Raw genomic sequence first — 18,398 nt, 5'->3', positions numbered from 1 at the left:
TGGGCTGTTTGTCTGCAGAACATTCCTGACTCCTCACTTCCTGGTCCACTCGGTCTCCACTCCTGAGACCAAAGTCACATGATCTCTGTCTCTTCTGTTGCCATAAGGGAAACAGATCACTGATCTCAAGGAGACCAGACAAAGATAACACTGTCGGCTGCCAGCTAAAGGGCTCAATACAGTAAAATCCTAGGTGCATTGCTCCCTGGGATATATGAATATACAAAAAAGATCCTGTAGAGCCTCATTTAAGAGTCTCAAAACCCAGAACTAGCCAGATATCATCTTCTGTTGCCAGGAAGCTGTAACACGTCATCTGTAACCCCACCCACCACTGACATCACACCAATCAGTGAGCACCTGGCCAAGGGGCAGGGAAACAAAAAGAACAGTCACAGCCTCCTGAGCAGTATAAGGGAAAGGAGACAGTTGTTTCATATCTCTATTTCTAATCTATGAAGATGGATAGATATTTTGTTTACAGTGTACAGCAGAAGCAGATTCAGCCAGCAATGGGCAGACATTGCAAGACAAGACCGATACTTGGCAATTGGCTCTGAGGTGCAATGCATGCTGGGAAATGTAGTTTGGCTGGCCCCAACTTAGATATAGATTGGCTTTTAGAAAAATGTGTGACTCAGGAACGGCGGAAGCTAGAAAGACAGGAGATGGCTCAAAATACTGAGGGAGACTTCGTAAGACCAGTTAAGTATGGGAGCATTTTATTTTCTTTAGCTCTTGAGTGGAATACCCCTTTAAGCAATGTTACAAATGTGTCCTCAGGATGGAAACCTCTGGCTCTGTGGATTCCCTCAGGCCGACTCTTTTTGCGAAGTGAAACAACCTCATGTACACAATATTCCTGCATAGCCCCTGGTCCAGGCTATTCTAATACATCTCCCATCTTTAGGATTGTCCCTTCTTCCACCTAACAATTTAGAAATTCTTTCATTTCACTCTATAAAGGCATCAAGAAAAGAAATGCAGAAAGTAGGGCGAACAAAGGAGGCCATACAGAAGATGGCAGCATCCATCAGCCTACACGGCAGGTTCACTGGCAGACTTATTTTAGCTTGCCATAGGCTTAGGGCCCTATTCCACAAGCCGAGCAACGATGTAAATGAGCGCCGATCTGCTCGTTTACTGGGCCTATTCCACAGCCCCGATCATGAAACAAGGGCTGCATAGTGACCGATGTTCTTGCAGCCCTTGTTTCATACATTACCTGTCCGGGCTGCAGGTCTTCTTCTCCCGATCCCGTGTGGCAGCATCGGCTTCGGAACGGAGCTGTCTGAACTGACAGACCGCTCAGCCAATCACTTGCCGCGGCGTTTCCGGCAAGTGATTGGCTGAGCGGTCTGTCAGTTCAGACAGCTCCGTTCCGAAGCCGATGCTCACGCGCGGGACCGGGAGAAGAAGTCCTGCAGCCCGGACAGGTATGGTTCTGCTGAAATCGTCGGTCGGTCACCGCGCACCGCTATTCAACCGTAGCGATGCGCTGGTGGCGAACAACGATTTTAGGTCTGAACCTAAATGAACGATCAGCCGATGACACGATCATTGGCTGATCGTTCTCTCTATTCCACAGAGCGATAATCGGCCAAATTGTGCCGATTATCGCTCCTGTGGAATAAGGCCCTTATATAGGAATAATGCTGCCCAAGTAAAGGTCCAGCTCAGGTGCGGGAGGGTGGTGCTGTGTGCTGTAATAATCCGCCTTGTCATTATTTGATCTGAACAAGTTTTCGGGTTTGGGAGACAAGTAAGAACGTTTCTATTTACCAACGGCAATCCGAGATGAATACTGTGACTAACTGAAACACAAAAGGGCTGATTTAAAATGAATAGACCATCAATAACATTTCCCTTGTATATGGACAAGTATGTAAAAAGGACTTGTTATCTTTTAAGATTTTTTTGTGATTAGTTTCTAATTTTCCATTTTACTATTCTAAAATAATCCTGAAATTTTACAATTTTCATTCTAGCAAGGCCTAAAACTAAGCTGAGACTTCCTGTTCTGTCTGTGATGATAAAGAGAAGTATTACAGTGAAAAGTGACACCAGCATATAGAGAAAACAATAGATGAAGCTCACAGCTCAGTCCCTCCCCCCTTCCCCATAGAATGACGTCTTCAACGGTCACAGTATGCTCAGTAATGTTTCCCATCTATGTTAACGGGACAGGTTCTTTCCATTGTTGCAAATGTCCATGGGTTTTGCTGTAAAGCATAACACTAAGTGCTGTCAAAAACAGCTTAGACAAGATGACTGCCCGCATAATAATGTCCAAAAAGGGTAAATATAAAAAGTTACAACATAGAAACTCATTAGAATAATTGAATATATTTCAGTATCTGACAGTATCAGCAAAAAAAACTAAATTTAAGAGATACATACCATTTAAGTTTGCATTAAGTACTGAACAAGGCTAGGAAACGTGACCCAAAGTCCATTACAAGATGGAGCTTTATTTATAGACAGACAGGAGGGTACAGGGCTAAGGCCGCAATGATCTATGGATATTATTAATGTGAAAAATGAATTGCTCCCAAACTGGTTTTAACACACCTTTCCATTAGAAAGCAGCTACTTATCATTCATCATGTTCAAGAATTGTGGACAAAGCTTTACATCTACAAAGCAGTGAGCAGAGAACCTGGAGGATGGGTCTGAGCAGAGAACCTGGAGGATGGGTCTGAGCAGAGAACCAGAGTCTGAGCAGAGAACCTGTGGGATGGGTCTGAGCAGAGAACCCGGAGGATGGGTCTGAGCAGAGAACCCGGAGGATGGGTCTGAGCAAAGAACCCGGAGGATGGGTCTGAGCAGAGAACCCGGAGGACGGGTCTGAGCAGAGCATCTGGAGGACGGGTCTGAGCAAAGAACCCGGAGGATGGGTCTGAGCAGAGAACCCGGAGGACGGGTCTGAGCAGAGAACTCGGAGGACGGGTCTGAGCAGAGAATCTGGAGGACGGGTCTGAGCAAAGAACCCGGAGGATGGGTCTGAGCAGAGAACCCGGAGGATGGGTCTGAGCAAAGAACCCGGAGGATGGGTCTGAGCAGAGAACCCGGAGGATGGGTCTGAGCAGAGAATCTGGAGGACGGGTCTGAGCAGAGAACCTGAGGAATGGGTCTAAGCAGAGAACCAGAGTCTGAGCAGAGAACCTGAGGGATGGGTCTGAGCAGAGAATCTGGAGGACGGGTCTGAGCAGAGAACCTGAGGAATGGGTCTAAGCAGAGAACCAGAGTCTGAGCAGAGAACCTGAGGGATGGGTCTGAGCAGAGAACCTAGAGGATGGATCTGAGCAGAGAACCTAGAGGATGGGTCTGAGCAGAGAACCTAGAGCATGGGTCTCCAAACTGCGGCCCTCCAGCTGTTGCAAAACCACAACTCCCATCATGCCTGGACAGCTAAAGCTTTGGATTTGGCTGTCCAGGCATGATGGGAAATGTAGTTTTGCAACAGCTGGAGGGCAGCAGTTTGGAGACCCATGACCTAGAGGATGGGTCTGAGCAGAGAACCCAGAGGACGGGTCTGAGCAGAGTACCTGAGGGATGGGTCTGAGCAGAGAACCAGAGTCTGAGCAGAGGACCCGGAGGACGGGTCTAAGCAGAGAACTTGAAGGATGGGTCTAAGCAGAAAATAGGTCTGAGCAGAGATAGTGAGTTTAAACAGAGGGAAGCCAAATTTGATCAGACAAGACAAATGTCAGAGCAGAGAAGACGAGTGTGAGCAGAGGCAGAGTCTCAGCATAGATGTGATATATTAGATAGAATATTACAGAAAAGTTATTCACTTGAGCCACAGCCCAAAACTGAACAAGAAAAAAAAAAGAAAAATCATAACCTGAAAATGTATAAATTGAGATGTAGAGAAATTGGCCCTGATATCCCAAAATAAATGCACTCCTACGGCCATCAGCACCAGGAGGGGTTCAGGCCAAAGAGGTGTCTCTTTTTCCCTCTGAGCGGTTTTCTTTACCTCATTCCCCATGAAACGCCAAAAGCAGAAGAGCGACGGCGGCCGCTGACAAGAACTTCGCCTAATTAAACCATTTAATTACAATGAACAAGAATAATTGTACTTGTCAACCTGAGAGAGGGCAGCTGGGAAATTTCCTCCTACTCCAGAACCCTGCTGGAGAGAAAAATGAGAGAGAAAAGAGGAAAAAGAAAAAGAGAGTGGGCGAGATAGAGAGAGGATAGAGAAGAGCAAAGTGCAAGTGAGATGGTGAAGAGTAAAATGAGGGTGAGAGGACGAGAGGAGACAAAGAAGAGTAGAGCATGGGAGAGACAAACAGAGGCCATCACAAGACCCCGAGACAAAGTGCTAGATGTATGTAGAGAAGAGAGCGGAAGAAAGGAGAAGATGCAGTAAAGATGTAGGGAGAGAGAGAGAGAAGAGTATGCGGCTGTGACATTTGCAGAGGAGAGAGAGTACAAAATATATGCAGAATAGAGAGAGGGCAGCTGGGAGGTTTCCTCCTACTCCAAAACCCTGCTGGAGAGGAGACAGAGAGACAGAGGAAGAAAAAGAGTAGAGAGTGGGTGGGATGAAAACAGAGGAGCGTGAAAGCCCATGACGTAAACAGAGGAGAGAGTGCGAGATGTACGAAAGGAGAGCGAGTATGGGCAAGATGAATGCAGAGACGAGAGAACATAGAGGAGACATAGCATGGTAAGAGACTGGAGTGGTGCAGAGTCACTGAGGGAAGGTAAAATCCCACAGCATGATGGGTAATGTCAGAGGATGCAGGAGGCATCGATGGAGGAATTATTGGGTATTTCTGGTGCAAACCGAGAGGCTGTGGCTGTAACACACACAAGAGGGGACCTCCTATGAGGGAAGCAGACACCTCACAACACCGCTAATACACTGAAGAGACTTGTTCTGCATGTGAGGCATTCCCTTCGCTGGCCGCCATAAGAGAAGACGAGCAGACCTGTATTTCCTTCTCAGTGCAGGAGGCGAGGACCTGGACAACATCCAACCGGAAATTATCTCCAGGACAATGTGCATAGAGAGCATCGCCAATGTAGAAATCAGGTAATTGTTCTTGTTACCAAATGAGCCTGCGGCACAATATCTGAGAATATAAGACAGCGGCTGGCTAGTGCGTGCCGGAGATGGCCATCCCCAGAGTGCAACCTACTAAAATCTCAAAGAGGACAGGCCATTTTAATGGTGGTGCTCATTCATCACCTAGAACACCACAACTTCATCTAGGAAACATGTGCAGAGCATTTTTATTTAGCCTATAAGTATATCTATAAAGGATTACACATGGTTCCTCATTGGTGACGTTTTCAGTGGCAAGTGGGTTTTTATTGGCAACTGTCGATTTTTTTTTCAAAAATTTTTTGAATATTGTTGAAATAACACAGAATTCTCAATTTTCTACACTCTTCTTCAGCATGTAACCCAACCACAGAAAAAGATGTCTCAAGGCTTTGCCTTCGCCAAACTTTCCTTTCTCCTGTCCATCCAGAATACAATAGTCTACCTCATCTTTCTTTTGAGATGCTGCACTTATGCGTTAAAGGAGAAGTGTGGCGGATTAAAAAATCCGGCAGCCGGCAAGGGGGGGGGGGGGGGGGGAATTGATTACAAGTACTAACTAATCTCTCCCTGTGCCCGTGGTAAGCGGTGGGACTGGCAGCAGAACCCCAGCCGGGCTGACACGTCACAACCTGGCTGATGAATTTTCTGCTCCAGACACTAATTGGCTGAGCGGCCAGTCCATCAGCCAGGACAGGCTTAACCCCTCCCCCCCAACCCCAAGTTGTGACGTCATCACATCTCGGGGGAAAATGTCCTGCGGCTGATATCGCCAGTCACCGCATGCATGGGGGAAGGTAAGTTAGTACTTGTAATCAGTTTCCCCTCTGCCCCTGCTGGATTTTATAACCCTTAACCCTATGCCACTCTCTACACTGATGCCTAAACCCTGTGCTGATCAATGCCCGGTTACCATTCAATGTAGAATACATTCATACTTATCACTCTCACCCACAAAGCTCTCCCCAGTGCTGCACCTGCCTATATCTTTGCCCTCCATTTACCATGTTATCCATGTAATACAATCTGCTAATGTTCTTTTTCTGCATATCTACCATCACACTCCTTAATTTCACTACTTTTTGTTTAAAACCAATGGGAGTATGACTTTACTTCCATGTCAATCACATTATTCAGTCTAGAAGATGGCAGGAGACTGGTTGCCTAATGTCTGATTTTGTCTACATAGGTTCTCTGTATTGTAAAGCGCTGTGGAATATGTTGGTGCTTTATAATGACTACTGTATTATTATAGCCCATACACGCTGCGGGGTAAGGGCTTCAGGATGGTGGGCTTCTTCTCGGCACAGTATAAAAGTAAATTTGCATCCTCTGGGCTCCAACCGCTGACACAAGTTCTGAGGATCCGCACTTCATCCTGATCTTCTGTCTCCTTATGACACCTTCAAGAGTCTGATGTGCGACAGAAAGCTGAAAAGGGTACGGCTTCCATTCAGCAGCTCCGAGGATAAGTACAAAATCCCTTCTTAACCTTTAGAAAATATCATTTTGATTCTCAGTGCCGCAGTCTCCAGGAGAAGCGCAGGCCGAGATTAGGAAACATTTCAGAGGCAGAAAATAGGATGAGAATTACGGCTCTTTAGACTGAAAGGTTCTTCAGTGCCCTAATGCCTCCGGAGGGGCCTGGAACAAAACGGCTGCATGTGCCTACCTTCAGCACAGAGCCTGATTGGGGGGGTAGGAACCCTCAAATTTTGTGTCTTCTACCCTGGGGTCTTGTAATCAGAAGTGTTACTCTCACAACAAAAAACACACAACTCTTTAAAGAATTCTCCAGGACCAGAAGTGGAAGCAGGAGAAGGTGGGAGGGGGGGGAAGAGGGCCAACGCTGGATACAGGCACGGGACACTGCTGCTTAAAGAGGTTGTCCCCCTTAAACTAATTTGTCATACCCCCCACGGGCTCCTTTGTTTTGAATAGAGCCGTGGGTACGGCAAGTGACGCGCTGCTCTATTCATTCCTATGGAGCTGCCGAAAAGAGTCGAGTGCTGAAAGCGTACAGTAGGTGGAAGTACACTAGTCAGCACAATATCAATTCTCCTACCGTAATGAAAAGTCGAAGAGCAGCTCATAGCCGTCACAAACTGATCGTCAAAACTGACAGCGGCATTTAAATGCTGGTAAAAAGCCTTCATTGGTGTTGTAGTGGCCAGATCGGCTTCTCACAATTGTGATCGCGAGAAGCTGATCTGTCATACTTACTGGACCAGGCCTCAGTGACGTTATGACGCTGGTCCCTTAGTAACTGAGCGCCGATTACAAAGATCATATGAACAGCATTGATATTATTTATAAATTAAAAATCCCCCCCCCCCTCTCTTATTCACTGCTCATTATCAGGAAATCTCAACTCTTTTACATCAGTCAAGTCCCGTGTAACCTATGGAGGGGGGGGGAGTGGGAGGAGGGAGATTAGTCGGAAGCAGAGAACAAAGGATTACACAGCGGGACCTGTGTGAAAGCCGGTATTCAGAAGTCAGTGCTGACTTCGGAGGAGATAGCCTGGTGATGTAGCTGTAAATGAACTCTTTGTTGTCCTGTTTTGGTGCCTCATCTCCCTCCACCCCTCCCCTCTCCATAAGAGAACCATGAAGACAGGGGGGAGAGCTTCAATGATAAAAATGCATTTTCCGGCTAATAAACCCAATTACAAAGTTTTTTAAATCGCCTGTACTATTGATTTGTACGATGTGTACGTGATCGATTGAACAAACCATTAAACACATCATATTCCTGATCTTGTGTGGTAAATGACATAAGCGAAAAAAACTGTAAAATTGCGTAAAAACGTTAAAAAGTCCATTTTAAACCCATTTCTGATTTCTATGGCGGGATGTTTATATGATATACATATTGTAGGCCAGTGATGGCTTCCACAGGTGCAGGGAGACAATGGACCATACTACTATACAGGACCTTCTGCAAGGCCAGAATACCATCAGCTAAAACACAACATGACAAGACTCAGGTAGGTCTCCTAATCATTACTCACGTCTCCACATTACACACTATACAAGTTACGGTCAGCACCGTCCTTGCCACACCTGTGAATTCTCCATCCGCAGACTCCACACCTTATCCTCTAGATCAGGCATGCCAAACTCTTGCCCATGGTGCCCTCATTTTTGGCCAGCCAAGGAAATCAATTGATTTCCTAGAACAGGCCCACTGACAGATTAAAATATGGGCGGTCTTCAGGACCACCCATATTATAATCTGTTGCATTGTCCTAACTTCTGTCCCTCAAGCAGTTTCAGACCTGTGGCCTAGAACACGCCCAGCACAGAGAGTGAGGGGATGATGTAATCATGCTGCCTGTCGCAATACTATTTATCAGATGACAGTGTTACGTTCCGGCAGCATGGTGACATCACAGACACTTACTGTGCCAGGTGTGTCCTGCAGCCAGAGGAGCCACAGTGCAGGAGTCAGGAGAGGTAAGTCCAGCCCACTCTTGTAGTAGGGTATCGTCTACTATATGGGACACTAATGTGAGGATTGAATACTATATGGGACACTAATAACCATTGTGAGGGCTGGCTACTGCATGGGCCACTATTACTAAGTGAGGCACTATATGGAGCACACGATTGTGGGCGCTACTATGTGGGACACTATTGTGGGGATTTAGTATATTATTAATCATAGTGCAAAGCACTGGATGACGCACACCCCTGACAGCACCAGGAATGCAATTTCCATTTGTCTGGAATAAAAGTCACATCTGCGGTGCTGCCATGTCCCCAACAAAGACATGAAACTACACCAAATATCAAACTAAAAGCTTGTGAACCCGGTCAGGGCCCATCAGAGAGTCGGGGGCTGCAAATTAATGAAGTGCTGGTAATTCTGTTGCCGTGATGTGGCTACAACACATCTGATCACCTTGAGGAAGTCAGTGCACATACAATGTATGCCATCAAGGAGGGAGAAGGCATTCATTTTGCATCCTACAGTACATGATATTCTGCCATAGTCATTATACACTTCCAGGAAGCCCCCCCCCCCCGTCTCCCGTCCACAGCATGTACCCATGCCTTCCCAATATCCAGACACCTTTTACTCCTGTCACGTCCTGTTCACAGGGCCTCCTGGAAAACATTCAGACCTTCGAATCCATGAATACTAGGGTTGAAATAAACGGTTCCAGTTCCACCAGTGGTTGAGCTGTTGTGGTGGTGCTCAGCTGCCGGGTGGTGTTGTAGCTGCTGCAACCAGTCACTTGCTAGGTGGTAGAGTGTGACTCCACTACAATTGTGGTTGTACAGCTCAGCCAGATGGTATAGTGTAGTGACACCAGTGTTGAATCAGCACACAGGTATAGAGCACACCTGCTTTTAGTTTTTGAGGCTGGCTATACCTTTCCCCAATGGTCGGTGACCTGCCGGGTTATGATGGGTCCCTTGGGCGCTTATCACGGTGGTCCAGAGTGGAGGTATGACCCACCCGGACTGTGAGTACCGCCACCCACAGACAGGGGAAATAACCCAAGGACGGTGTAACTGACGTGTAGGTGCTAGTACAATAACCACTGAGTCCTAGTAAAATAAATTAAATCTTCCTTTACTGACGAATATGTTGGCATACAAGTAGACAATCACTTTGGACTTGACTAGATCTGCACCGAGAACTGAAGAGGTAGTGAACGTATAGTAGCAGTGCTGACTTGGTTGTGTGCTGAGAAGAATAGAGTGAGCTCAAAGAAGTGGAGAGGAATAGGTTGTGAGAGTTCAGAGTAGCGGAGAGGAGTTTGTCTTGAGAGTCCCAACCCAATGTAGTACTGTGCTCTCCCGGAACGTCAGAAGGAGTAGAAGGATACTTCAGAATACTTGTGTCCGTGTTTCAACCTTTGTCGCTGTAATCACCTGTTGCCCTACAGTGTCGGGTGACCCGTCCTACTGGGGTGACACAAGCCCCAGACCTTGTTACCTGAGTTCAGCAAGGTGTCCAAAGTTACCTGGTTTCACCTGCGTTGCGAGATAGAGTAGGTAGGCTCTTGGCTGCTTTGCTGTATCTGGATTAGTTCCTTTAGTTTGTAGGATACTGTCCTACACTGTGTTTACGTTATTCACAGCATGGTTGTTGGGGTGATCTCTGACTTGTCCTCTCTGTTGGTGTTTAGCACTGCATTATAGGTAGAAGTGTTCCTTTAAGAAAGAAAGTCTTTGTGTCTTCCATATGTCTGTTCACTACCACACTCCAGACTAGACTACATTGGTGTGACTAAGTGTCCTTGACAGGGGAAACGGCAGAGCCAGGGCCCAGCTTGACTACAACAGGGACTGTCCTGTCTTGCGTCATCTCTCTACAGAAACTTGACAAAGACAAAGACAAACTTGACAAAGTGTGGGTCTACACTTCCTCTTCCCATGTGAGAACTTCCTACAGGGTGTGTAACAGCTGCTGTGAGAGGTGGAGAAGAGAGTGCAAGAAAAAAAGAATAGAGATAGGTGGAAGAGAGGAGTAACTCTCATTGGTGTACAGATCATAAAACAATAACCCACTACAGCTGTGCAATATACATACATGAATACACATACTACTGACATCTAGTGGCAAAACATGACTTCATTACCACTTCACTTACAGGCTTTTGTGAGGGGTGTTTAGCTTAGTAACACCTGTGGTGGGACACCACACTTTGTTTATGGAAGCAGATACCAGAAATGTAGTCAGAACCACTCCCTGCTGACTGATATACCACAGAAAGGGGAGGGATGTAGTCAGACCAAACCCCTCATATTTGCAACTGGCGGCCTGTTTTCATGGATTCCACATAGAGGATCTATATTTTTAGTCTTCTTTGGCTACAGAAGATGTTACCCTTGGATCCCCTCCGTTATGATCTCACAGAACACCACGGGCCCCCTCCATTATGATCTCACAGAACACCACAGGCCCCCTCCATTATGATCTCACAGAACACCACAGGCCCCCTCCATTATGATCTCACAGAACATCATGGGCCCCCTCCATTATGATCTTACAGAACGCCATGGGCCCCCTCCACTGTGATCTCACAGAACACCATGGGCCCCCTCCACTGTGATCTCACAGAACACCATGGGCCCCCTCCACTGTGATCTCACAGAACATCATGGGCCTCCTCCACTGTGATCTCACAGAACATCATGGGCCTCCTCCACTGTGATCTCACAGAACACCATGGGCCCCCTCCATTGTGATCTCACAGAATGCCATGGGCCCTTCACCACTCAAATTCCTTTAGGAATTACTAAAGGGAAAAACGTTCTACCTTGCAGCCAATTTACTATCCTTTCCTTACAATGTGACCTCGCGAGTAGCGCCAATTCCAGAGGTGTGAAAGTAAAGAGCCATCATCTTTATCAGAGCTCTTAACCCCATACAAGCCACCTCCCAGATACTGTACAGAGAGAAAAAAAAGGGATTCCATGGACAAGGGGTCTGGTGTGCCGGTTATTCTCTCTGCTGCCTGCACATTATGGAGTGATGGTTTTGCAATTGCCTAGAAATAAAGTCAGCATCTCAAAGACCATGAGCTGGGGAAGGAGGGGGGGGGGGGGGCTTGCTGTAGGGAATTCGTTGCCTCCAGCCATTACCACCTCAGGGTTAACAGACTGCGTCCGCTTCATGTGTAACACGACTGAGACTCTGGGGTTAGATCACACTTGTGGGCTTATATGACCAGCATGGCTGACATTTCAGTGACCAAATTACAGTGCAATGTCCACAGATCACAAATGTCAGCGACCTCATTAGTGCGGATCATCTGCGAGGAAACGTGAGCAGCAGGGCCGAGGAGGGAGCTGAGCGGCTGGAGCGAAGAGGTGAGGAGGGCAGCAAGGAGTAAAGAGGTGAGGAGGGCAGCAAGGAGTAAAGAGGTGAGGAGGGCAGCAAGGAGCAGGACCAGAGAGGTGAGGAGGGCAGCAAGGAGCAAAGGGGTAAGGAGGGCAGTAAGGAGCAGGACCAGAGAAGTTATGAGGGCAGCAAGGAGGGCAGCAAGGAGCAGGACCAGAGAGGTGAGGAGGGCAGCAAGAAGCTGGACCAGAGAGGCGAGGAGGGCAGCAAGGAGCTGGACCAGAGAGGTGAGGAGGGAAGCAAGAAGCTGGACCAGAGAGCTGAGGAGGGCAGCAAGGAGCTGGATCAAAGAGGTGAGGAGGGCAGCAAGGAGCTGGACCAGAGAGGTGAGGAGGGCGACAAAGAGCAGGACCAGAGAGGTGAGGAGGGCGACAAAGAGCAGGACCAGAGAGGTGAGGAGGGCGGCAAGGAGCAGGACCAGAGAGATGAGGAGGGTGGCAAGGAGCAGGACCCAGAAAGGAGGGGGGAATCAGCAAGCATCAGGGCTTGGGCTGGGTTCACACACAGTATATTTCAGGCAGTATTTGGTCCTCATGGCAACCAAAACCAGGAGTGGATTGAAAGCACAGAAAGGCTCTGTTCACACAATGCATGGGTCCTTTGCTCTCCTGCCTATCATACCAGATACAACCCGCTTAATCGGACTGTGTAACTGTACGGTGGGCATCTTTATTAGGAGGCCCTGCTTTCATAAACTCACATCATTTTTATATTTATGCAACCTTTTATGATATCTTAGTTGTTTTTTGGAAGAATTTACCTTGTAGCAGAACCTATATAACCATACTGGATGGTCCAGGTTTAGAAGTCCCCTTTGGGGGATGTACTTTTTATACTGTACCTATAGACCTCTTGCCTCGGAGATTGCTATTTCTTTATGATTCTATACTGTGACCACTTTTAGTAGCTACATCAGCCGTACCCAAAGATTAGCACTCAGGGCTCTGTACATAAATTTCCCAGGCCTGGATGAAGGCACAGTGCTGCCACAAGCATGGCTGCCATGTCCTATGTGATGCCGATCAGTGACAGGAGGACTCGTGTGGGGGTGCACTTATCCGAGGGAGAGGAGAGGACATAGGTGGTGATACAACCCATCTGAGGATGACAGAAAGCAGGACACTCCAGAATACACCTCTAAAGGTCTAGACAGGGGCTGATGCCACCGGACTGTCCCTTAGGGGCTCAGGAGACTAAGAACATATGTAGCGACTCTGCAGCACAGAACTGGAAGGACTTTATTGTTATGGCGGAGTGAGAACTGCCAGCACTGAGAACTACTATGAGCCTAACGTTAATGTTTGAGTTTAAAGAGCAGCGACCTGTGACGGTCATATTACTGCTGCACAACCTCTTCCCCGAGCCGGCCACCGTTGGCCTGTAAAAATCATTAATTTTATATCTTAAGGGGTTAAGCACAAGGCCCCTTCACATCTGACCCCTCTGACATGTCGGCTTATTGGATTATCCCATTCCCAATACGATACTATCAGTATACATGCACATCCATCGGAGTGCCAGTCAACCAATGAGCAGATGGCGGGGCTCAGCGCCGTATATATACACTAAGCCCCAAAACATAAAATAATGCACCCAGATGGAAATGTCAGACTGATGGGAAACTCAGCACCAACCTCATTGTGAGAGATTGCTGACTACTAGGCATGTCTCTAAGAGAGAAGGACTATGAAGAAAATGCATTGCATTGGTTTAGCACTCAGGTTATAGGGTGGTGCCCACTATACTCTATGTTGGAACTAGAAGACATTTTTCTCAGTTGACCGACTTTGGGCTGCTAGAAGCAGGATAGTAGTTTCGATGAATTCTGTCCAAGCTGTTGGGAGCAGTGCTTACATGGTGATCGGGCTCTGGATTGCCCAGAAGGACCACCAGTACAAGATTTTATGATCCACTGACAAAAACGAAATGCTCTCGGGGTTTCCTTTTACGCCAAACGGCCCTTCAGTGCACCGCCATCTCTGCCCAGACCATTTCCGGGGGCACAATAGAAGGAAAGATTTGGGTCCCCCTGCCCATTTCATTTCCTGCCACTGACAGCCAGCAACAATCGTCCTCATTTGCAGAGGTTGTGAATGAGAAATATCGACTACTACAGGCTGGAACTGTATAGTCTTTAGTGATTACTCCAGGTTCTGTTTGGGATCTGATGACAGTGGGGTTGAAGTATGGAGGCCTCCTGGTGAGCGCTTCAATTCTGCCTCTGCTGTGGAGCGATACACTGCCCCCTGCTGGTGCGATGATCTGGAGAGCCATTACATACAAGTCGGTCACCCCTAGTACTGATACAGGGGACACCAACAGCTCAGTGATATGTACAGGACATCCTGGGGCCACATGTATTGTGTCTCCTGGCAGGATAATGGTCGCCCACACACAGGAAGGGTTCCCGGTAATGTCTCCACCAGATTGTGCCACCTCCTTGTCTGCCCGGTCACCAGATTTATCTCCAGCCATTAATGGGACCAACTGGGACGCAGCTTCACCAACCTAGGAGTGTGCAGGATCTACAGGCCCGGCTGTAACATCTGTGGGCAAATGTGCCGCAGGCCGCCATATGGAACCTGTATCCTCCATGCCTGACCGTATCTCATCCTGTATCCAGGCTGGAGACGACCAACAGGGTACTAGAGCCTCCACACAATTGTACAGTATCCCCAATAAACGTATCCTCTGGTTCTAATATTGTAATCACTCACATTATATACATACATATCATTACATCACACATATAGATCATCACACGGCCCATTTGTGAGCCCAGGAGCAGAGGCTGAAGTAACGTGGGTAATGTAATGTTTTCCTATTTAAAACTATGGAGCAAGAGTTCCAGCCCGCGGGACAGACAGAGCCGCCAGCGGCTTACACCGCAGTGGTCACTAAAAGGAGTTGGCCAAGATTTAAAAAAAAAAAAAAAAACATTCCTAGTTAGTTGAAATAGGAAAACATACCCCGCAATCCTTATGACTACAGCTCCCAGCATCCACCCGGAGATGTGTGCAACACCTAATGCCCTCCTCTAAGTATGAAGCATTAACCCTTCAGTGCTCAACTACATTCTCATCAGAGGAGACAGCAGGGATAAGGCCACATCCATCACTCTTACTGCTTGGATCCATCACACAATATCAAACTATGACCGGCAGAACTTACTAATGGACAGGGAGATCTATCAAACATGGTGTAAAGTGAGACTGGCTCAGTCGCCCCTAGCAACCAATCAGATTCCACTTTACATTCCTCACAGACTCTTTGGAAAATGAAAGGTGGAATCTGATTGGTTGCTAGGGGCAACTGAGCCAGTTTCACTTTACAGCATGTTTAATAAATCTCCTTCTTAGTCTAACAATAATAACACTACAAGACTATTCTAATCAGAAGTGACGGAACTTCCAATGGATGCGCCAATGATTGTGTTACTACAGCCTGACACCCAGTCATCACTCTGCGCCAGAGTCCGACCAACTACGTGGCTCCTGTATGGGATGGTACACTCCATCCTGTCCAATAGTTCGACTCACTTCCCAGACGGAATCCCCCCATCCACCCCACAACCTGACAGAGACCCGACGGCCCTCATTCACTTACAGTATATACAAAACATAGAGAATATACAGAAGGTGCAGGAGCAGAGGCGACTGTGATGGGGGGTAAGAAGAGGAAGAAATAAGGAGGATATTAAGCGGGGGTGGAGAAGGTGTAATAGAGAGAAACCAGAAGATAATAAGGTGACACATTCCACCATACATACTGTTGGGGGGAGGGGGGGAGGGTTTCGGCAAGTGTTGGGGAAGAAGGGAAAGAATGGAATGAGGTGCTGCAGATGATGGGGAAGAAAATGAAAAGGTGCATCAGGTGTTAGGGAGAAGGGGATGAGGGCAGCAGGTGCTGGGGAAGAAGGATACAAGGTACAGTGGGAGGTGGGAGAGATGGGGACGAGGAGCTAGGGAAGGTGGGGGAGAAGGGGAAGAGGAAGAGGTGCAGTGGGAGGTGGGGGAGAAGAGGAAGAGGTGCAGTGGGAGGTGGGGGAGAAGGGGAAGAGGAGCAGTGGGAGGTGGGGGAGAAGGGGAGCAGTGGGAGGTGGGGAAGAAGAGCAGTGGGAGGTGGGGGAGAAGGGGACAAAGAGCTGTAGAAGGGGAAGAGGAGCTGCGGAAGGTGGGGAAGAAGGGGAAGAGGAGCAGTGGGAGGTGGGGGAGAAGGGGATGAGCGGCAGGAGGTGTTAGTAAAGAAGAAAATTAGGGGCAGCAAGTGTTGGGGAGGAAGGGATATGGGCTACAGAAAGTGTTGGGGGCAGGGGAGGATATCCAGCTGGTTTAGAAAGCAGGTGATAGGATGCTGCGCTGTGAGCAGGGGATAAGGTACAGCAGGTGATGGGGGAAGCGGTTGAGGTGTAGGGGGCAGAGGAAGCATCAGGGAGTGAGATGCAACACAAAGGAGATGAGGTGCAGAGGGGACAGAGGATTCGGTGCTGCAGGTATTGAGGGGGAGGGAGGAGAATTACATACTGGGGGGCAGGAGAGGAGATGCAGCAGGAAATAAAGGGAGCAGATGGGGCGCAGAAGATGTGGGTGGAGGAAGAGATGCAACAAGTGTTGGGGCAGGTGATGAGATGCAACAGGTATAGAGAGGGCGGTGCAAGAGGTACTGCAGGTGTGGAGGGGATAGAGGATGAGGAGGTACTGCAGGTGTGGAGGGGATAGAGGATGAGGAGGTACTGCAGGTGTGGAGGGGATAGAGGATGAGGAGGTACTGCAGGTGTGGAGGGGATAGAGGATGAGGAGGTACTGCAGGTGTGGCTGGGGTTGGGGGTGCTGGAGGGGTTGGGGGCACAGCAGCTGTGGGGAGGCAGCAGGTGTTGGGGTGCAGCAGGTGTGGAGGGGATAGAGGATGAGGAGGTACTGCAGGTGTGAAGGGGGATAAGGTGAATTAGGTATTGGGGTGTCAGGGGGTTGGGGGGCACAGCAGGTGTGGGAAGGCAGCAAGTGTTGGGGGTTTTGTTGTGGTGCAGCAGGTGTTGGGAGGGTTGGGGGGCAGCAGGTGTGGGGGGGTTTCGGGGTGCAGCAGATGTCGGGGGGCTCAGGGTGCAGCAGGTGTGAAGGGGGCTGGGGGGCAGCAGGTGTGGGGGGGCTCGGAGTGCAGCAGGTGTGGGGGGGCTGGAGGGTGCATAAGGGGGCTGGGGGGCAGCAGGTGTGTGGGGGGCTCGGGGTGCAGCAGGTGTGTGGGGGGCTCGGGGTGCAGCAGGTGTGGGGGGGGGGGGCTCGGGGTGCAGCAGGTGTCGGGGGGGCGCTCGGGGTGCAGCAGGTGTGTGTGTGGGGGGTGGCTCGGGGTGCAGCAGGTGTGTGTGTGGGGGGGGGGGGCTCGGGGTGCAGCAGGTGTCCGGGGGGGGGGGGGGGGCTCGCGGTGCAGCAGGTGTCGGGGGGGGGGGGGGCTCGGAGTGCAGCAGGTGTCCGGGGGGGGGGGGGGGGCTCGCGGTGCAGCAGGTGTCGGGGGGGGGGGGGGGGCTCGGAGTGCAGCAGGTGTCCGGGGGGGGGGGGGGGGCTCGGGGTGCAGCAGGTGTCGGGGGGCGGGGGGGGGCTCGGGGTGCAGCAGGTGTCGGGGGGGGGGCTCGGGGTGCAGCAGGTGTCAGGGGGCGGGAGGGGGGGCTCGGGGTGCAGCAGGTGTCGGGGGGGGGGCTCGGGGTGCAGCAGGTGTCGGGGGGGGGGGGGGGCTCGGGGTGCAGCAGGTGTCGGGAGGGGGGGCTCGGGGTGCAGCAGGTGTCGGGAGGGGGGGCTCGGGGTGCAGCAGGTGTCGGGAGGGGGGGCTCGGAGTGCAGCAGGTGTCGGGGGGGGGGGGGGCTCGGGGTGCAGCAGGTGTCGGGGGGGGGGGGGGGGCTCGCGGTGCAGCAGGTGTCGGGGTCGCACTGCGCCGGTACCTGCAGTGGAGAGCAGCACGGATAGCGCCGGGCCGAGCAGACAGCACAGGGCTCGGGGTAGCACGGCGGGCGCCCCCCGCATGGTGTCGGCTCTGAGGTTCCGAGATGCCGGTGATGCTGCAGCCGAAATCCGAGGTCTCCGCTCAGTGACAGCTCCGAGCAGCCACCGCTCTATCCCCGCACTGAGCCCGCCCGCCGCCTGCCATTGGCTGCCGAGTCCTGCCGGGGACGCGGCACCTGTCACCGGCCCTGCAAGGGTTACTGCCTCAGCCCCGCCCCCATGGGGGTTATTACCGGACAGCAGATACGGGAGACTACACAGCAGGGGAGACTATAGGGGGATACCGGGGATACGGTATAGAGGAGACTACAGGAGGATACCGGGGATACGGTATAGAGGAGACTACAGGAGGATACCGGGGATACGGTATAGAGGAGACTACAGGAGGATACCGGGGATACGGTATAGAGGAGACTACAGGAGGATACCGGGGATACGGTATAGAGGAGACTACAGGAGGATACCGGGGATACGGTATAGAGGAGACT

General features: G+C 50.0%; 1 protein-coding gene across 1 annotated transcript in view; it reads right to left on the bottom strand.

Annotated features, from left to right (window-relative positions):
• Positions 1–17,948, bottom strand: part of LOC138770041 (opioid-binding protein/cell adhesion molecule homolog) — a 213,331-nt gene extending 195,383 nt beyond the window's left edge. The window contains exon 1 of the mRNA XM_069948918.1: positions 17,850–17,948. Coding sequence (XP_069805019.1) covers positions 17,850–17,931 — 82 coding nt within the window. The 5' untranslated portion in view covers positions 17,932–17,948. The remainder of the gene's footprint in view (positions 1–17,849) is intronic.
• Positions 17,949–18,398: the final 450 nt, after the last annotated feature.

The sequence above is a fragment of the Dendropsophus ebraccatus genome, chromosome 12 (assembly GCF_027789765.1).
Source record: "Dendropsophus ebraccatus isolate aDenEbr1 chromosome 12, aDenEbr1.pat, whole genome shotgun sequence".
Lineage (NCBI taxonomy): Eukaryota > Metazoa > Chordata > Amphibia > Anura > Hylidae > Dendropsophus > Dendropsophus ebraccatus.
The sequence above is the reverse complement of the archived record's forward strand: the minus strand, read 5'-3'. Positions and strand labels throughout refer to the sequence as shown.